Below are 22,459 nucleotides of genomic sequence, written 5' to 3'. Positions count from 1 at the left end.
CTAGGGCGGCGCTAAAGAGCCGCGCGTTGCCGACCCCCGGGCTAAACAGAACATCAACATAGGTTTATTATGTCAATAAAACTGCTAATATTAATTTAGTGTAAAGTTACTACTTTATTCTACAAATGTGGTCCATGTAGTATCACTGGAGACTGAGGAGAGTATTCACTGTGCTTCACAACCTTATTCCAAAATGGAATAAAGTCATTTTTGTCCTCAAAATTCTACACAAAATGACAAGATGTTATTTTTAAATGAGCAAATATATTCAAACTAAAGACATGCGTAAGTATTCATGTCTCTGTGCATTGCTGCGTTCATCTTAGTCTAGTCAGGGAGGCGACCAAGACCATGGTCACTCTGTCAGAACTACAGCATTCCTCTGCGGAGAGAGGAGAACCTTCCGGAAGGACAATCCACCAGTCAGGTGGATTGTGTGGTAGAGTGACCAGACTGAAGACATTTCTTAGTCAAATGCACCCGAAAGACTCTCAGACCATGAGGAACTACATTCTCTGGTCTGATGAGTCAAAGATTGAACTTTTTGGCGTGAATGCCAGGCATGACGTCATGTTTGGATGAAACCAGGCACCGCTCACCACCAGGACGATACCATCCCTACAGTGAAGCATGGTGGTGGTGGCAGCATCATGATGTGGGCTTGTTTGGCACTAACATGAGTATTTCAAACATGCATGTATACAACATGATACATCACAATTCCCACTTTCTCTACTCAACATGTACATTTACATGACATTTTCCTTCCAGCAATGATTGACTAAACTGTCAATAAAATGCTAAATTAATATAGCATTTGACCACGTTAATCATCACTTTTGCACTTAAAAAAATGTCCTCTGTTACTTTATCTCCAGGCGTATTCTGTTGGTTGGATTGTCATTACTGCCACAAGTGGGGAAAAGGTGTATTACAACTAAGTACACACGGCCCACAGCTGAGAAAGAGATGTTTTTTTGGCGGCCCAGCCCTATGGCAATAATGAATTTTTCTTATAGATATGAACGTTTACCAGGATTCTCCAAGTCTATATGAAATGTGCATTGTAGAGACCATTTCTTCTTTTTAAAAAAGGCGTATTATAAGTACTAAACTACTAAAGGGGCATGGGGGAATTTTATTTTTTTTAATAATTTTTTTGAATTTTTTGAATTTTTTTTAAGACGAGAAACTTTTTATAAAGTTATAAATAAAAAAAATAAAAACATTTTATTTTAATTTATTTATTTTTTTAGACATGTATCTTGTGCGCACAAGGTACATGTCTAAAAAATAAAATAAAAATACAAATTTAAAAAAGTTTTCTTTTTTTTTATAACTTTAGAAAAAGTTTCTCGTGCGCACCAGATAGTTTCTCTAAAAAAAAAAAAAATTAAAAAAACTAAATTATACACATTCCCCCCCCCCCCCCCCCATGTCCCTTTAGGGGCTCCGTACTAAACTGTAAAAAATTTCCTTTTTTTTTTTTTAGCAAATTAAAAAAAGGATCAACACAATTGTTGACAATTGTTGACAGTATTTGAGTCGTCATTTAAAAGAGTAATATTCAACATTATGACAACATATATATCAACAAAGCAATAATACAAACAAAAATAAAGTTGTGGAAATAAACTGAAAAGAATTTAAAAAAAAATAGACCTCATCATGTTAGCCTCGATCCTAGGATGACCTTGCGCTCGGTATCGACGCTGTCGACATCCGAGTCGGTCCACCAATGGCATGACGTAGTGTGACGTGTTGGTTCTCTCTCTTTCCGCTCACGTGACACAACCGCCTGTTGATGACGTCAGCCATGTCGTCTTCCGCCACGGCGAAAAAGAAGCAGGTGCGTTTCGCGAGCGTGATGGAGGAGGACGAGGACACGCTGTTCGAGCAGGACACGCACACGCACACGGACACGCACACGGACACGCACCCCGCCATGGCCGCCAGTGCTCGCTTGAAGGCGGCCAAGAGGCGCTTGAAGGCGGCCAAGAGGAGCTTGGAGCCGGGCCAAGAGGTTCGAGTGCGAGGCGGGAGAAGAGGAGGACATGTCTGGATGGTCAGCATGACTCTCTGCGCCTCCTTCCTGGGACTGGTAACACTTGCAATTATTAGATTTATGTGATATTTTACTTGCAATTATTACATTGATATGATATTTGTTGTTATTCATACATTTAACTGATGTTTATGTTTATAATACAACTCAGCTTAGCACAGTTGTGCGCGCGCAGCAGGTGCCCGCGGCTTCATTGTATGTAACATCCCTTTTCTACACCTATTTCTTCATCTATTTATATGTTATTATGTTGATTTATATTTTATTATTTATATTTATATTTATACACCTATTTCTTCATCTATTTATATTTTATTATATTGATTTATATTTTATTATTAATATTTATATTTATATTTCTACACATATTTCTTCATCTATTTATATTTTATTATATTTATTAATATTTTATTATTAATATTAATATTTATATTTCTACACCTATTCATCTATTTATATTTTATTATATTTATTTATATTTTATTATTTATATTTATATTTCGACACCTATTTCTTCATCTATTTATATTTTATTATATTGATTTATATTTTATTATTAATTTTAATATTTATATTTCTACACCTATTCCTTCATCTATTTATATTTTATTATTAATATTTATATATGTATTTATATTTTATTATTAACATTTATATTTCTACACCTATTTCTTCATCTATTTATATTTTATCATTTATATTTATATTTCTACACCTATTCCTTCATCTATGTATATTTTATTAATATTTATATGTATATTTCTACACCTATTCCTTCATCTATGTATATTTTATTATCAATATTTATATCTATATTTCTACACCTATTCATCTATTTATATTTTATTATTAATATTTATATTTCTACACCTATTCCTTCATCTATTTATATTGTATTATATTTATTTATATATTTATTTATATTTTATTATTTATATTTATATTTCTACACCTATTTTATTATCTATTTATATTTTATTATATTTATTTATATTTTATTATTTATATTTATATTTCTACACCTGTTTCTTCATCTATTTATATTTTATTATTAATATTTATTTATATTTTATCATTAATATTTATATGTATATTTCTACACCTATGTCTTCATCTATTTATATTTTATTATTTATATTTATATTTCTACACCTATTCCTTCATCTATGTATATTTTATTATTAATATTTATATTTATATTTCTACACCTATTTCTTCATCTATTTATATTTTATTATTAATATTTCTATTTCTATTTCTACACCTATTCCTTCATCTATGTATATTTTATTATCAATATTTATATTTATATTTCTACACCTATTTCTTCATCTATTCATATTTTATTGTTAATATTTATATTTCTACACCTATTTGTTCATCTATTTTTATTGTATAATATTTATTTATATATTTATTTATATTTTATTATTAATATTTATATTTATATTTCTACACCTATACATCTATTTATAATTTATTATATTTATTTATATTTTATTATTTATATTTATATTTCTACACCTATTTCTTCATCTATTTATATTTTATTAATATTTATATATTTATTTATATTGTATTATTAATATTTATATTTATATTTCTACACCTATTTCTTCATTTATTTATATTTTATTAATATTAATATTTATATTTCTACACCTATTCCTTCATCTATTCATATTTTATTATTTATATTTATATTTCTACACCTATTTCTTCATCTATTTATATTTTATTACATTGATTTATATATTTATTTATATTTTATTATTAATATTTGTATTTCTATACCTATTTCTTCATTTATTTATATTTATTATTAATATTTATATTTCTACACCTATTTCTTCATCTATTTATATTTTATTATTAATATTTATATATTTATTTATATTTTATTATTAATATTTACATTTCTATTTCTACACCTATTTCTTCATCTATTTATATTTTATTATTAATATTTATATGTTTATTTATATTTTATTATTAATATTTATATTTCTACACCTATTTCTTCATCTATTAATAGTGTGAATGTTCCATTACATTCACACATGTTTCCTACACCTAAATTCATCTATTTATTATTCAACTTCATCTTCTTCTCCAGATGTTGGCGCTCTCTACCTTCCACATTTTTATCCCATTCAAAGCGTTCCAACTTCAAACTTTCCCTTGACAAATTCCAAAAAATTCCCAGAATTCCAGGTTTTCCGGGACATTTTTTCCCATTCAAAATGAAATGGCCATTTTTCAAACTTCCACCATTTCCACATTTTTCAACCTATTCAAACCATGATGAAAGATTCTAACACCAACTCATTCAGAATTATTTTTTTTTAGCATTTTCCAAAAAATTCCCAAATTTCCATAAAATTCCCATTGGAAAACATTTTAAACATTTTTCAAAGTTCCACAATTCCCACATTTTCAACCTATTCACACCATTCCACCTTCAATATATTCCACTCATCCTGGACATTCAAACTATAATATGTCCAAAAATTCCAGGAACTCCCGTTTTTTTGAAACTTTTTTTTTCACCCTTTTTTCTGTGGACTACTCCTTCCACATTTTTCAACCCACTTCAATCGTTCCACCGTCAAATCATTCCTCTTAATCAGCACAAAAAACAAAGTTGTTTTTTGAACTGGAAAAATTCCTGGTTTTCCCGAAATTCCAGGAATTCCGTAATACCATTTCTCAATTAAAAAAAAATGTACTACTTCAACATTTTTCAACCGTTTTGAAAAGTTCCACAATCCCCACATTTTTTATCCGATTCAAACCGTTCTAACTTCAAACATTCCCTTGACAAATTCCAAAAAAATCCCAGATTTCCCAGACTTCCAGGTTTTCCGGGACATTTTCCCCATTCAAAATGAATTGGCCATTTTTCAAACTTCCACCATTTCCACATTTTCAACCTATTCAAACCATTCCACCTTCAACACATTCCACTCATCCTGGACATTCAAACTATTATATGTCCAAAAATTCCAGGAATTCCCGTTTTTTCAAACTTTTTTTTTCACCCTTTTTTCTGTGGACTACTACTTCCACATTTTTCAACCGTTCCACCGTCAAAACATTCCTCTTAACAGGACAAAAAACAAAGTTGTTTTTTGAACTGGAAAAATTCCTGGTTTTCCCGAAATTCCAGGAATTACGTAATACCATTTCTCAATTTAAAAAAAAGTTACTACTTCAACATTTTTCAACCATTTTGAAAAGTTCCACAATCCCCACATTTTTTATCCGATTCAAACCGTTCAAACATTCCCTTGACAAATTCCAAAAAAATCCCAGATTTCCCAGACTTCCAGGTTTTCCGGGACATTTTCCCCATTCAAAATGAATTGGCCATTTTTCAAACTTCCACCATTTCCACATTTTCAACCTATTCAAACCATTCCACCTTCAACATATTCCACTCATCCTGGACATTCAAACTATTATATGTCCAAAAATTCCAGGAATTCCCGTTTTTTTCACCCTTTTTTCTGTGGACTACTCCTTCCACATTTTTCAACCCACTTCAATCGTTCCACCGTCCAAACATTCCTCTTAATCAGGACAAAAAACAAGGTAGTTTTTTAAACTAGAAAAATTCCCGGTTTTCCCGAAATTCCAGGAATTCCGTAATACCATTTCCCAATAAAAAAGTTACTACTTCAACATTTCTCGACCATTTAGAAAGATTCCAACACCAACTAATTTTTTAGCAATTTCCAAAAAATTCCCGCTTTTTCACGAAATTCCCATTGAAATGTATTGATTGATTGATTGATTGAAACTTTTATTAGTAGATTGCACAGTACAGTACATATTCCGTAAAATTGACCACTAAATGGTAACACCCCAATAAGTTTTTCACACTTGTTTAAGTCGGGGTCCACGTAAATCAATTCATGGTACAAATATATACTATCATCATAATACAGTCATCACACAAGTTCATCATCAGCGTATATACATTGAATTATTTACAATCCGGGCGGTGGGATGAGGAGGATTTGGTTGATATCAACACTTCAGTAGACATTGAAAGAGTGTAGGTGTGACTTGGTAGGATATGTACAGCGAGCAGAGAGCATAGTGAGTTCACATAGCATAAGAACAAGTATATACATTAGAAATACATTAGATTATTTACATTTGGTTATTTACAATCCGGGGAGGTGGGATGTGGTGGGGGGAGGCTTTTAGTCAAGGGTTGAAGTTGACTGGAGGTGTTCTTTTAGTGCGAATGGTACATTTTTCAAAGTTCCACAACTCCCACATTTTTCATCTGATTCAAACTGTTGTAACTTCAAAATATTCAGCCTGTTCAGGAATTGTGTGCTCACTTTCAACAATTATTTAAAAAATTCCCGGATTTCCTAGAATTCCCAGTTTTTAGGGACATTTTCCCCATTCAAAATTAACTATCCATTTTTCAAACTTCCACAATCCTCACATTTTTCGTCCGATTCAAATAATTCCACCTTCAACACATTCCACCATGTTGGAAATTCGAACTTCCTTTTTTCCAAGTTAAAAAAAAAATTCCCGGATTTTCCAGAATTCCTGGTTTTCCAGAGCCCTATTTCCACCCTTTTTTCTGGCGACTACTCCTTCCACATTTTTCAACACATTTCAACCATTTCACCGTCCAAACATTCCTCTTAATCAGGACAAAAAACAAGGTAGTTTTTTAAACTAGAAAAATTCCTGGTTTTACCGAAATTCCAGGAATTCCTAAATACATATTTTTAGGGACATTTTCCCCATTTAAAATGAATGATCCATTTTTCAAACTTCCACAATCCTCACATTCTTCAACCAATTCAAAACATTCCACCTTCAACACATTCCACCATCCTGGAAATTCAAACAACCATTTTTCCACGTTCAACACATTTCCAGGAATTCCTGTTTTTTTCTACCCTTATTTCCAACCTTTTTTTAGTGCCATGACTCCTTTCACATTTTTCAACCCATTTCAACTTTTCCACCGTCAAAACATTCCTCTTAACCAGGACAAAAAAAACAAGTTGGTTTAAAAACTTGAAAAATTCTCGATTTTCCCGAAATTCCGTAATACCATTTTTCCATTAAAAACTGTTTGTCCTTCAACATTTCTTCACCGATTTAAAAACAAATTCCAACACCAACCAATTCAGCTCATTCAGGACATTTATGCTCCTAATCATTTTCAATAAAATCCCGCTTTTCCCCAAAATTCCAGGAAGTTCCCATTGAAATGAATGGGAACTTTTTCAAAGTTCCACAACTCCCACATTTTTCATCTGATTCAAACTGTTCTAACTTCAAAATATTCAGCCTGTTCAGGAATTGTGTGCTCACCTTCAACAATTATAAAAAAAAATCCCGGATTTCCTAGAGTTCCCAGTTTTTAGGGACATTTTCCCCATTCAAAATGAATTATCCATTTTTCAAACTTCCACAATCCTCACATTCTTCAACCAATTCAAAACATTCCACCTTCAACACATTCAATTCATCCTGGAAATTCAAACAACCATTTTTCCACATTCAACAAATTTCCAGGAATTCCTGTTTTTTTCTACCCTTATTTCCAACCTTTTTTTAGTGCCATGACTCCTTTCACATTTTTCAACCCGTTTCAACTGTTCCACCGTCAAAACATTCCTCTTAACCAGGACAAAAAAAACAAGTTGGTTTAAAAACTTGAAAAATTCTCGATTTTCCCGAAATTCCGTAATACCATTTTTCCATTAAAAACTGTTCGTCCTTCAACATTTCTTGACCGATTTAAAACAAATTCCAAAAAAAATCCAACACCAACCAATTCAGCTCATTCAGGACATTTATGCTCCTAATCATTTTCAATAAAATCCCACTTTTCCCCAAAATTCCAGGAAGTTCCCATTGAAATGAATGGGACATTTTTCCAAGTTGCACAATTCCCACATTTTTCAACCCATTCAAACCCTTCCACCTTCAACACATTCCACTCATCCTGGACATTCCAACTAACACTTTCCCAAGTTCCAAACCAAATTCCAGTTTTCCTGGAAATTCAAACTCTTCAACATTGAAACTATTCTTCAATCCATACTACATTCTGTCAGCATTTCACTTCAACTTCAACATTGGAACATTCACACGCAATTCCTCCAGGAATTCCCTCATCTACTGTAGTTAATGTATGGATTTACTTTGAGCCTTTGAAAAATATCCACTATTTACAGTTTCGAATGTGCTCTACTGGTGTGTGGTTTCAGGGACATGTTTACTGGTTACTTGTCAAACTTGTTCCTTAGCCGCTTACCAATGTAAAACAAATAACATACAAATACATTCAAATGAAATAACGGGTTTTCCCCTCCATTGCCAAGATACCTGTGGCGTTGGGGGCGTGGTTGGGGGCGTGGTCACCAACACGTCATCATAATGTGCTCTATGATTGTCTTCAATTGTAGTTATGCACCTTTAACATTGAGTGCCCAGCCGTAAAACAAGAATAATTGACTGAAATAATGTATATATACATTTAAAAACAAATATTTAGTGTTAACATATCATATTAAAAAAAAAAAAAAAAATCCATATATTTTGTTAAGGTTTGAAAATGAAAAATATCAAAAATGGCCCCCGCATGCTTGAATTTTTCCGTGTACGGCCCTCAGTGGAAAAAGTTTGGACACCCCTGCCATACATGAAAGAAAACCGAACACCTTCATGTTGCTTCCCCCCCTACACAGTGGACTTTTACAAGCCTTCTTCTTGGTAGGTTTCAAAGACAGCTTTTGGTCTTCTCGCTGGGAACTCATTTCAACACAAAGTTTTTGTGATAACTCAAATAAAATGATTCTAACCGTAATAGGTCCGTGGACCGATTGGTACCGGGCCGCGGCCGCACAACAAATTAAAAAAAAAAAAAAAAAAAAAAAAAAAAAATTTTATTTTTATTTTTATTTTTTTTAATCAAATCAACATAAAAACACAATATATACATTATATATATCAATATAAATCAATACAGTCTGCAGGTATACAGCCCGTAAGCACACATGATTGTATTTCTTTATGACAAAAAAAAAAAAAAAAAATTTTTTTTTTTTTTATATATATTTTTTAAGATCAAATCAACATAAAAAACACAATATATACATTATATATCAATATGAATCAATACAGTCTGCAGGGATACAGCCCGTAAGCACACATGATTGTATTTCTTTATGACAAAAAAAAAAAAAAAAAATGTTTTTTTTTTATTTTTATTTTTTTTTTAACTACCCCCCCCCCACCCCCCACCCCCGGTCCGTTGGACAAATTTTCAAGCATTGACCGGTCCGCAAGTACAAAAAGGTTGGGGACCACTGGTTTACAGTACATGAAATACACGTGCATTTCAATGTGAATCCAGGAAACCCAGTCAAAGTCACGTGCACACTTTGTGGGTGAGAACAGCGGGTAAGTACAAGAAGGCTTCACAGAAGACGAACATGAAGACGTTTTAGTTTGCAGACTGAAATGTGATCAGGGTGAGAGGAAGCGCGTCACTCGAAGGTTGTTGTCGTTGTAGGGTATGGGTATCTCCGTAGTGGGCCCCACCTTCGAGGACCTGGCTTTCAACGTGAAGAAGAACATCGCCAATATTTCCTACATCTTCGTGGGGCGATCCGCCGGCTACATCGGCGGTTCTGTCTTAGGAGGAATCCTTTTTGACTGCATAAACCCCAACCTTCTGCTTGGTGAGCCCTCCGCCACACCACTACGCACTGCCACGGTTATTCAAGTGACATGTTCATACATTTTCTACAAAAAAATACATGTTTTTTTTGTGATCATCTTTCGTGTGCAGGTATTTCCATGCTCTTCACTGCCTGTGGGATGTGTGCCATACCTTTCTGCAAGCACGCTCTGCTCCTCACCGCCTTCATGTCCACCATCGGGATCTCTATGGGTATTCTGGACACAGGTAGGATGACTTTTCTAGCAACCTCTGCTGATGTGACGCTCTTACGCTCTGTCGGCGTTGGCTTGCGATGATTTATACAACCTGTTTAGTGGAAAAGACAAAATGAATAAAAAGGTGAAATTCTACATGTTTTACATCGTTTGGTTACCTTTTGAGAGCCTTCAACTAAAGACATTACTGTACTTCCAGGACATAAACTGCACATTCTACATCTTTGAAGGAAAAATATACACAGTGGTGGTGAAAAGTGTACGTACACGTGTAAAGAACATCATGTCATGGCTGTCAATCATTTCTTATTTTGTTGTGATGTAGTGATTGGAGCACATACTTGTTGTTGTGATGTAGTGATTGGAGCACATACTTGTTGTTGTTGTGATGTAGTGATTGGAGCACATACTTGTTGTTGTGATGTAGTGATTGGAGCACATACTTGTTGTTGTTGTGATGTAGTGATTGGAGCACATACTTGTTGTTGTTGTGATGTAGTGATTGGAGCACATACTTGTTGTTGTTGTGATGTAGTGATTGGAGCACATACTTGTTGTTGTTGTGATGTAGTGATTGGAGCACATACTTGTTGTTGTTGTGATGTAGTGATTGGAGCACATACTTGTTGTTGTTGTGATGTAGTGATTGGAGCACATACTTGTTGTTGTTGTGATGTAGTGATTGGAGCACACACTTGTTGTTGTTGTGATGTAGTGATTGGAGCACATACTTGTTGTTGTTGTGATGTAGTGATTGGAGCACATACTTGTTGTTGTTGTGATGTAGTGATTGGAGCACATACTTGTTGTTGTTGTGATGTAGTGATTGGAGCACATACTTGTTGTGATGTAGTGATTGGAGCACATACTTGTTGTTGTTGTGATGTAGTGATTGGAGCACATACTTGTTGTTGTTGTGATGTAGTGATTGGAGCACATACTTGTTGTTGTTGTGATGTAGTGATTGGAGCACATACTTGTTGTTGTTGTGATGTAGTGATTGGAGCACATACTTGTTGTTGTTGTTGTGATGTAGTGATTGGAGCACATACTTGTTGTTGTTGTGATGTAGTGATTGGAGCACATACTTGTTGTTGTTGTGATGTAGTGATTGGAGCACATACTTGTTGCTCACCAAAAAACATTCATGAAGTTTGCTTCTTTGATGAATTTATTATGGCTCTACTGAAAATGTGAGCACATGTGCTGGTTGTGGTTGCATTCATTAAATCAATGTATTCTTGGTTGCCAAAAAGTGATTCAACATAATATTTTAATATTGACACGTCTCATCTGTGCATGAATTAGTACAAAACCCCAAAAGCGGTGAAGTTGTCACGTTGTGTAAATGCTAAATAAAAAGAGAAATCCTTTTCAACTTATATTCAATTGAATAGACTGCAAAGACAAGATATATTAGCTCATTTGGACTTTGATGCCTGCAACATGTTTCAAAAAAGCTGGCACAAGTGGCAAAAAAGAGTGAGAAAGTTGAGGAATGCTCTTATTTGGAACATCCCACAGGTGAACAGGCTAATTGGGAACAGGTGGGTGCCATGATTGGGTATAAAAGCAGCTTCCATGAAATGCTCAGTCGTTCACAAACAAGGACGGGGGCGAGGGTCACCACTTTGTCAACAAATGCCTGAGCAAATTGTTGAAGGACAACATTTCTCAACAAGGAATTGAGGGATTTTACCATCTACGCTCCGTAATATCATCAAAAGGTGCAGAGAATGTGGAGAAATCACTGCACGTAAGCCATGATATTACACACCTTGGATCCCTCAGGCATCAAAAAGCCACATCAGTGTGTAAAGGATATCACCACATGGGCTCAGGAACACTTCAGAAACCCACTGTCAGTAACTACAGTTGGTCGCTACATCTGTAAGTGCAAGTTAAAACTCTACTATGCAAAGCCACAGCCATTTATCAACAACACCCAGAAACGCCGTCGGCTTCGCTGGGCCCGAGCTCATCTAAGATGGACTGATGCAAAGTGGAAAAGTGTTCTGTGGTCTGACGAGTCCACATTTCTAATTGTTTTTGGAAACTGTTGACCAAAGAGGAAAAGAACCATGGGGACTGTTCTAGGGTGAAAGTGTAAAAGGCAGCATGTGTGATGGTATGGGGGTGTATTAGTGGTCAAGACATGTTCTAGGGTGAAAGTGTAAAAGGCAGCATGTGTGATGGTATGGGGGTGTATTAGTGGTCAAGACATGGGTAACTTACACATCTGTGAAGGCACCATTAATGCTGAAAGGTACATACAGCTTTTGGAGCAACATATGTTGTCATCCAAGCAACATTAACATGGACGCCCCTGCTTATTACAGCAAGACGATGCCAAGCCACGTGTTACAACAGTGTGGCTTCATAGTAAAAGTAAAGTAAAATATGAGAAGGGAGACTGTTGAACAACTTAAGCTGTACATCAAGCAAGAATGGGAAAGAATTCCACTTCAAAAATGTGTCTCCTTACTTCCCAAACCTTTACTGAGTGTTGTTAAAAGGAAAGGCCATGTAACACACTGGTCAAAATGCCTTTTTTGCAATGTGTTGCTGCCATTACATTCTAAGTTCATGATTACCTGCCAAAAATAAGAAAGTTTGTCAGTGTGAACATGAAATATCTTGTCTTTGCAGTCTATTCAATTGAATATAAGTTGAAAAGGATTTGTTGTATTCTCTTTTTATTTACCTTTTACACAACCTGACAACTTCACTGCTTCTGGCTTTTGTAGATTACCCATCAGAAAATGACATATAAAGTACATCATGTCCTATTTAGGTGTTGAAGTAGCTTTTAAAAGGTAAAATCGAGCCCAAACTACAATTGAGTGGTGGCCAAAAAGTGATTGAAAGTAACATATTGATATTGACACACCTCATTTGTACATCTCCTAATGGTAGTCGGGTCATTTATGCACAGATGAGATGTGTCAATTGTAAAATATTACTTTAAATCCCTTTTTGGCAACCAACAATACATCAATTTGACGTCTACATCCAAACAATTCATTAATATTTATTATGTACATGAACAAATAAATATTGTGTGTAGCTTTTAGAGAAGAGGTTTCAGCACGAAATAAATAGTCCTTTACAATCTCGTTAACGTCATAGAAATGGTCTGCATTTACAGCACAAGTAACGAGACACACGCCTTACTAAACTTTCAACTTTCGTCTCGCCGGTTTATAGAATATTCTCCCAAATAAATGTCTTTGGAATCATTCAGATGGTTTATGTCAGGTTCAAACACTGATGACATTTATTAAACAAGACAAGAGGCAAAGAATCAAACAGAGACATAATTCAATTTGGACTCAATTTTGAGGAGGGACGCGGCCACTGTACTCTCTGTGCAGTCTTGCACCACGCTCGGCTTTCTCCCCCCCCCACCCGACCACAGCTGCTTCCAGAGGGAAGGGGGTCGTAAACAGCGTTGCCTTTGGTTACCGAACAGTTCAAAAGAAGAGGTCGTGAAATAGTTCAAAAAGAGTTCGTAAAATACTTCAAAAAAGAGTTGGTCTGGAAATTGGGCAGATCCTGCCATCTGTCCGCTTTGAAGTCACAGTGGAGTTTTACGAGCCTCTTCCTGGTAGACCCCAAAGACAGCTCCCGTCTCCCTGCCGGGAACTCAATGTAATACAAAGCTTTTGTGATCATTTAGAAACAATTATTCTAACAGTTTTTTTGCAAAAGTAAGACAAGCCTTTGTTCTTTGTGGTCAGGAATGGTTTTGGCCTTCCTTGGAACTCTGCCACGGATGCAGTTTTTGCCCAGTCGCTTTCTTCTGGTTGAGTCATGAACACTGACCTAGATTAGCAGGGGAGTTCTTCAGATGTTGTCCTGGGTTCCCTTGGGACCTCCCAGATGACTCCCTGCAGGCCACTTTTAGAAAGGTCTACCCCTGTTCCATGTTTTCTCCTTTTGTGGAGAATGGCTCTGGAAATGGCTTACTACCCTTTCCAGACTGAAACATGTGAATTTCTTTATTTCTCACCTGTTCTTGACTTTCTTTGGATCGTGCAATTTTGTTGCAGCTTTTTGAGATTTCTTTTGGCCAATTTAGCTTTAATTCCGGACTATACGTCGCTACTTTTTTCTACGACGAACCATAATATAAATCATTTGGATAAAAATCAAGTAAAAAAACCCAAACTGAGGGTGTTTTGTTTGTGCTGTGGCGCCATCTTTTGGACGAATTGGCTCACTGTAGGTGCTGCAGTGTCCTTCCTTTTAGTGCTTTCAACAATCGCAAGTAGAAGTGTCGTTCGGTCTTCTAACCCAGTGTTTTTCAACCTTTTTTGAGGCAAGGCACATTTTTTTACATCAAAAAATGGTGGCCTCGTGGGCGGGCTCAGCTCAGGTTAGAGGCCAGCGAGAAGAGCTAGGTCTTAAGAAGGGTTTTGAAGACCCCCAGGCTCTGGGCTGACCTAATGTGGAGGGGAAGGCTATTCCAGAGCTTAGGGGCGGCAACAGAAAAGGCTCTGTCCCCTATGGTCTTTAGCCTGGATGTGTCCCCTATGGTCTTTAGCCTGGGTCTGTCCCCTCTGGTCTTTAGCCTGGATCTGTCCCCTCTGGTCTTTAGCCTGGATCTGTCCCCTCTGGTCTTTAGCCTGGATCTGTCCCCTCTCGTCTATGGCCTGGATCTGTCCCCTCTGGTCTATGGCCTCGATCTGTCCCCTCTGGTCTATAGCCTGGATCTGTCCCCTCTGGTCTATAGCCTTGATCTGTCCCCTCTGGTCTTTAGCCTGGATCTGTCCCCTCTGGTCTATAGCCTCGATCTGTCCCCTCTGGTCTTTAGCCTGGATCTGTCCCCTCTGGTCTTTAGCCTGGATCTGTCCCCTCTTGTCTATGGCCTCGATCTGTCCCCTCTGCTCTATAGCCTGGATCTATCCCCTCTGGTCTATAGCCTCGATCTGTCCCCTCTGGTATTTAGCCTGGATCTGTCCCCTCTGGTCTTTAGTCTGGATATGTCCCCTCTGGTCTATAGCCTGGATCTGTCCCCTCTGTTCTTTAACCTGGATCTGTCCCCTCTGGTCTTTAGCCTGGATCTGTCCCCTCTGTTCTTTAACCTGGATCTATCCCCTCTGGTCTTTAGCCTGGATCTGTCCCCTCTGGTCTTTAGCCTGGATCTGTCCGCTCTGGTCTTTAGCCTGGATCTGTCCCCTCTGTTCTTAAACCTGGATCTGTCCCCTCTGGTCTATAGCCTGGATCTGTCCCCTCTGGTCTATAGGCTGGATCTGTCCCCTCTGTTCTTAAACCTGGATCTGTCCCCTCTGGTCTATAGCCTGGATCTGTCCCCTCTGGTCTATAGCCTGGATCTGTCCCCTCTGGTCTTTAGCCTGGATCTGTCCCCTCTGTTCTTAAACCTGGATCTGTCCCCTCTGGTCTATAGGCTGGATCTGTCCCCTCTGTTCTTAAACCTGGATCTGTCCCCTCTGGTCTATAGCCTGGATCTGTCCCCTCTGGTCTATAGCCTGGATCTGTCCCCTCTGGTCTATAGCCTGGATCTGTCCCCTCTGTTCTTAAACCTGGATCTGTCCCCTCTGGTCTATAGCCTGGATCTGTCCCCTCTGGTCTATAGCCGGGATCTGTCCCCTCTGGTCTATAGGCTGGATCTGTCCCCTCTGTTCTTAAACCTGGATCTGTCCCCTCTGGTCTATAGCCTGGATCTGTCCCCTCTGGTCTATAGCCGGGATCTGTCCCCTCTGGTCTATAGGCTGGATCTGTCCCCTCTGTTCTTAAACCTGGATCTGTCCCCTCTGGTCTATAGCCTGGATCTGTCCCCTCTGGTCTATAGCCTGGATCTGTCCCCTCTGGTGTTTAGCCTGGACCTGGGGACCACCACCAGCAGTTGGTGTTAGGGCTCTAGACGAGGTATGATGATGCAGAAGCTCAGTCAGGTATTGTGGGGCCAGACCATTTAGGGATTTCAAAACAAATAAAAGTCATTTAAAATCAATGCGGTGACGGACAGGAAGTCAGTGGTGTGAGGCCAGGACTGGGGTGATGTGCCGGTGAGGAGACGGGCAGCCGCGTTTTGCACAAGCTGCAGACAGCGGAGTGATGGCTGATCAATGCCAGCGTACAGTGACTGGTTGTTGTTGTTGTTGTCTAGCCGGTGTTTGATGTCTCCAGGTCGCTCTGGGAGAGATAGGCCTTGGTCTTTGCTAGGGTTCTGAGATGGTAAAAGCTGGTACTGACCACTGAGCTGACCTGCTTGGTGAATTTAAAGGCACTATTGAAGATCACTCCAGGATTTCTCACGGAGGACCAGATGTTTTCCCCCAGAGGACTCTAGAGCACTGACTAACGAGACTGGAGATGTTTCGCCGAAGATGATGATCTCGGTCTAGCTTGAGGAAGTATTAATGCCTTATTCTGCATGGCCTTACCAGTAAGCCATTAACTAAGAGTCTTCCCTCAATAACCTCAGAATTATTGATTATTAGTAACCCTAACCCTAACCCTTATATGTTCCCCTAACCCTAACCCTCATATGTTCCCCTAACCCTAACCCTTATATGTTCCCCTAACCCTAACCCTTATATGTTCCCCTAACCCTACCCCTAATATGTTCCCCTAACCCTTATATGTTCCCCTAACCCTAACCCTTATATGTTCCCCTAACCCTAACCCTTATATGTTCCCCTAACCCTTATATTTTCCCCTAACCCTAACCCTTATATGTTCCCCTAACCCTAACCCTAATATGTTCCCCTAACCCTTATATGTTCCCCTAACCCTAACCCTTATATGTTCCCCTAACCCTTATATGTTCCCCTAACCCTTATATGTTCCCCTAACCCTTATATGTTCCCCTAACCTTAACCCTTATATGTTCCCCTAACCCTAACCCTAATATGTTCCCCTAAACCTAACCCTAATATGTTCCCCTAACCCTAACCCTAATATGTTCCCCTAAACCTAACCCTAATATGTTCCCCTAAACCTAACCCTAATATGTTCCCCTAACCCTAATATGTTCCCCTAAACCTAACCCTAATATGTTCCCCTAACCCTTATATGTTCCCCTAACCCTAACCCTTATATGTTCCTCTAGTGTCCAACTAACTCTAAATTAAGTCTTTGTTACTTGAACTAATTGATGGTGAATATGTTCCCCGTACTAAAGTGTTACCAAAATAATGCAGATGAAATAAAAGTGAGTAGCTTTTTGAGGCACCCTGGAAGAAACATTACATTATTTGAACAAACAAAGCAGCAAATTAAAATACTTTTTAGAAGGTTTTATTTTGGAAGCCCTCCTAAAGTGACATCCTTTAACAGTCTAATCGACACTCCTTCAGTAAATACTCTCAGTGCTTTCTGACACTTTGGTATGGTTTTACTACTTCCTGCTTTGAATGAACCGCCCTACAGTATCTTGCCTCTGATTGGCCGGCCCATCATGTTTGACCTACCTTAGCCAATTGTGACTCACCCACATATCAAACTAATCATGGAGTTTTTTAATTTAACCCAAAAAAATCATCATGGAATTTCTTAATTTAACCCCAAAAAAATCATCATGGAATTTCTTAATTTAACCCAAAAAAATCATCATGGAATTTCTTAATTTAACCCAAAAAAATCATCATGGAATTTCTTAATTTAACCCAAAAAAAATCATCATGGAATTTCTTAATTTAACCCAAAAAAATCATCATGGAATTTCTTAATTTAACCCAAAAAAATCATTATGGAATTTCTTAATTTAACCCAAAAAAATCATTATGGAATTTCTTAATTTAACCCAAAAAAATCATCATGGAATTTCTTAATTTAACCCAAACATTCATGGAATTTCTTAATTTAACCCAAAAAAATCATCATGGAATTTCTTAATTTAACCCAAAAAAAATCATCATGGAATTTCTTAATTTAACCCAAACAATCATGGAATTTTTTAATTTAACCCAAACAATTATCATGGAATTTCTTAATTTAACCCAAAAAAAATCATCATGGAATTTCTTAATTTAACCCAAACATTCATGGAATTTCTTAATTTAACCCAAAAAAAATCATCATGGAATTTCTTAATTTAACCCAAACATTCATGGAATTTCTTAATTTAACCCAAACAATCATCATGGAATGTCTTAGTTTAACCAAAAAAAATCATCATGGAATTTCTTAATTTAACCCAAAAAAAATCATCATGGAATTTCTTAATTTAACCCAAACAATCATGGAATTTTTTAATTTAACCCAAACAATTATCATGGAATTTCTTAATTTAACCCAAAAAAAATCATCATGGAATTTCTTAATTTAACCCAAACAATCATAGAATTTCTTAATTTAACCCAAAAAATCCTCATGGAATTTCTTAATTTAACCCAAACATTCATGGAATTTTTTAATTTAACCCAAACAATCGTCATGGAATTTCTTAATTTAACCCAAAAAAAATCATCATGGAATTTCTTAATTTAACCCAAACATTCATGGAATTTCTTAATTTAACCCAAACAATCATCATGGAATGTCTTAGTTTAACCAAAAAAAATCATCATGGAATTTCTTAATTTAACCCAAAAAAATCATCATGGATTTTCTTAATTTAACCCAAACAATCATGGAATTTTTTAATTTAACCCAAACAATTATCATGGAATTTCTTAATTTAACCCCAAAAAAATCATCATGGAATTTCTTAATTTAACCCAAACATTCATGGAATTTCTTAATTTAACCCAAAAAAAATCATCATGGAATTTCTTAATTTAACCCAAACATTCATGGAATTTCTTAATTTAACCCAAACAATCATCATGGAATGTCTTAGTTTAACCAAAAAAAATCATCATGGAATTTCTTAATTTAACCCAAAAAAAATCATCATGGAATTTCTTAATTTAACCCAAACAATCATGGAATTTTTTAATTTAACCCAAACAATTATCATGGAATTTCTTAATTTAACCCAAAAAAAATCATCATGGAATTTCTTAATTTAACCCAAACAATCATAGAATTTCTTAATTTAACCCAAAAAATCCTCATGGAATTTCTTAATTTAACCCAAACATTCATGGAATTTTTTAATTTAACCCAAACAATCATCATGGAATTTCTTAATTTAACCCAAAAAAAATCATCATGGAATTTCTTAATTTAACCCAAACATTCATGGAATTTCTTAATTTAACCCAAACAATCATCATGGAATGTCTTAGTTTAACCAAAAAAAATCATCATGGATTTTCTTAATTTAACCAAAACAATCATCATGGAATTTCTTAATTCAACCCAGTCAGTGTTGACAAGTTAGCGAGTAGTCACACCCATGTAGATTGTAGTCTTTTTAAAAGACGTGACGAGCGACAAATCTGATGAGCTATTCTGGGCTTCTTTACATATACTGTATATATTTATACACAGTAAATGACTAATTATTCTGTCTGTATTTGATAATTGACATTGAATTAGTCCATTTCAATTCAGTTGTGTGACAGAAGTAATAAAATGGTCGTTGACTCAAGTCTTTATATTGTCATGAGAGTACTATTGTAATAATAAGCTTTAATTATTGTCTGGCGCTACCATTTTGTTAACTTCATAACATGTTTTTGTTGTAAAATACATATAAAAACAGCCCAAAAAATGAGCATGAAAAATCAAGTCACTGTAATACTGAAGTTGTGTTATAAAGGAGTTGTAATGTACAGTACATCTATTAACGAGCTTATTAGTGTGTTTAGTGCAGGCCTGGGCCATTATTTTGACACGGGGGGCCAAATTTAGAGGAAAAAAGGTGTGTCTGGGGCCGGTATATCTATTTTTAGGAACACTAAAACAAAACCTCACAATGATGCCTGATTGAATGCTAAAATTTGGAATGGAATTTTACATTTTTTTACTGAACAAGACACCCAGAATGTACATGAAAATAAAGAATGTCGGATTTACAATATCAACTATGAACGATAAAACACTGAATATTGACAACATATGAACGTACCGTGAATTGATTAACGTGGACCCCGACTTAAACAAGTTGAAAAACTTATTGGGGTGTTACCATTTAGTGGTCAATTGTACGGAATATGTACTGTACTGTGCAATCTACTAATAAATATGTACTGTACTGTGCAATCTACTAATAAATATGTACTGTGCAATCTACTAATAAATATGTACTGTGCAATCTACTAATAAATATGTACTGTACTGTGCAATCTACTAATAAATATGTACTGTGCAATCTACTAATAAATATGTACTGTGCAATCTACTAATAAATATGTACTGTACTGTGCAATCTACTAATAAATATGTACTGTACTGTGCAACCTACTAATACAAGTAGTAAAGTTCTTGGTGGAAACGCTCCCCGCCCACACTGCTTGGTGCCTCGTCTGAGCTGCTGCGACGTAGATGACCATAGTAACTAATTAGATGACCATAGTAACTACTTAGATGACCATAGTAACTAATTAGATGACCATAGTAACTAATTAGAGGACCATAGTAACTAATTAGATGACCATAGTAACTACTTAGATGACCATAGTAACTAATTAGATGACCATAGTAACTAATTAGAGGACCATAGTAACTAATTAGAGGACCATAGTAACTAATTAGATGACCATAGTAACTCATTAGATGACCATAGTAACTACTTAGATGACCATAGTAACTAATTAGATGACCATAGTAACTAATTAGATGACCATAGTAACCAATTAGATTACCATAGTAAATAATTATATTACAATAGTAACTATCTAGATCACCGGACCGATTGGTACCGAGCCGCACAAGAAATAAAAAATAAATATTTTTATTTTTTTATTAAATCAACATAAAAAAACACAATATATACATTATATATCAATATAGATCAATATAGTCTGCAGGGATACAGTCCGTAAGCATTCATGATTGTATTTATTTATTCAAAAAAACAGAACAAAAAAAAGTATGACACATAGAATGGATCTGCTATCCCCGTTTAAATTTTAAAAAATTCATTTCAGTAGGCCTTTAACGAGGCACGAGGGTCTTCCAGCTCTGGCTTTTACATGTTGTCCTAGCCCGGTCCTTGCTAGCATGCCGTGTGTGTGCATTGTTTACACAACCTACTTAATATGTCCGTGTGGAAACTCATTCGGTACACCTCCGTACTGAACCGGAACCCCCGTACCGAAACGGTTCAATACAAATACACGTACCGTTACACCCCTACTTACACATCAATATTCTAACATTCATGACATACAAAAGACATTTCATTAAAAATTCCTTTCCCATGTTGAGGCGGACACCACTTGATGTGTGTAATGAAGACTTTGTGGTGTCCGGCAGGTGGACTTGTGGTCTCACTGAACACTTGGGGCCGGCGGGCTCAGCCTCACATTCAGGCTCAGCAGCTTGGCTTTGCGGTGGGCTCCTTCGTGTCGCCCATCATCGCCCAGCTGCGCTCCGGTCCCAGTACGCTCACTGGCTGCCAGACTGGGATGGCGCTGACCAACGCGTCCGGCAGAGACATCCCAGACTCCGCCAACCACCACAGGAGTTGCGGCTTCAAGTCCACGTGGGCTTACGTCCTGATCGGCTTGTTCAATCTTGTCAACGGCGTCCTCTTCTTCTCGCTGTACTTCCTCAGCGAGGTGTCGCCGGGCAAACCCCGCCAGCGGGAGAAGCCGAAACTGGCGAGACATCACACGGCTCTCATTGTCCTGCTCTTCTTCTTCTGCTTTGCCAGTGCGGGCGCTGAGATAACCTTTGCCTCCTTCATCTTCCCCTTCGCCAAGAAGTACGCTCGCATGGATCAGTCGCACGCCACTGGGCTGAACTCTTTGTTCTGGGCCATGTTTGCTCTCTGCCAGGGCTTTTCCATCTTCCTGGTGTCCTGCATGTATCCGGGCACCGCCGTCTTCATCAGCTTGGTGGGCACCACCTTGTCCTCCTTGTTCCTCTGCCTCTTTAGCAAGGACACGGTGGCACTGTGGGTGTGCACGGGTCTGTACGGGGCGTTCATGTCCTCCATATTCCCGAGCGCCATTTCCTGGTTGGAGCAGTACACCACGGTGACGGGTCGCTCCGCCGCCACTTTGATGGTGGGCGCAGCTCTGGGTGAGATGGTGCAGCCGGCTCTTGTTGGGTTTCTCTTTGGGAAAGTTGCAGGCCACCCCATGCTGATGTACATCTCCTTCGTCACGGCCTTCATCAAGTCCCTTATTTTCCCAGTCATGTACAAGCTGGCGTCGCCACCTTGGGGAAAGACCCGGACGCACCACGGGAGGAACCCACCCGATGACCGTAAGCACCGTCAGCCACTGCTGGATTCGGAAGCAGTTGCCGATCACGAGGACGAGTCCGACCACTGGATGACTGCGGACGTGGAGGTCAACCAGATGGCCGACATCGTAAGCCTTTTTAAGCGATGAGACTGAAAACTTTTAGTTGTGGACT

The 22,459-nt window shown here is 37.2% G+C and overlaps 1 protein-coding gene across 2 annotated transcripts in view; it reads left to right on the top strand.

Annotated features, from left to right (window-relative positions):
• Positions 1–1,796: 1,796 nt before the first annotated feature.
• LOC133645888 (sodium-dependent glucose transporter 1-like) overlaps positions 1,797–22,459 on the top strand; it is a 27,354-nt gene continuing 6,691 nt past the window's right edge. Inside the window, exons 1-4 of one of the 2 annotated variants that reach the window (XM_062040815.1) lie at positions 1,797–2,101; positions 9,630–9,798; positions 9,909–10,025; positions 21,350–22,459. The exon at positions 21,350–22,459 is cut by the window's right edge and continues 322 nt beyond it. In XM_062040815.1, coding sequence (XP_061896799.1) covers positions 1,805–2,101; positions 9,630–9,798; positions 9,909–10,025; positions 21,350–22,434 — 1,668 coding nt within the window. In that variant the 5' untranslated portion in view covers positions 1,797–1,804 and the 3' untranslated portion in view covers positions 22,435–22,459. The remainder of the gene's footprint in view (positions 2,102–9,629; positions 9,799–9,908; positions 10,026–21,349) is intronic. The other variant, XM_062040814.1, reaches the window with a different exon arrangement.

This window comes from Entelurus aequoreus, linkage group LG03 (assembly GCF_033978785.1).
Source record: "Entelurus aequoreus isolate RoL-2023_Sb linkage group LG03, RoL_Eaeq_v1.1, whole genome shotgun sequence".
In the NCBI taxonomy this organism is placed as follows: domain Eukaryota; kingdom Metazoa; phylum Chordata; class Actinopteri; order Syngnathiformes; family Syngnathidae; genus Entelurus; species Entelurus aequoreus.
The sequence above is the reverse complement of the archived record's forward strand: the minus strand, read 5'-3'. Positions and strand labels throughout refer to the sequence as shown.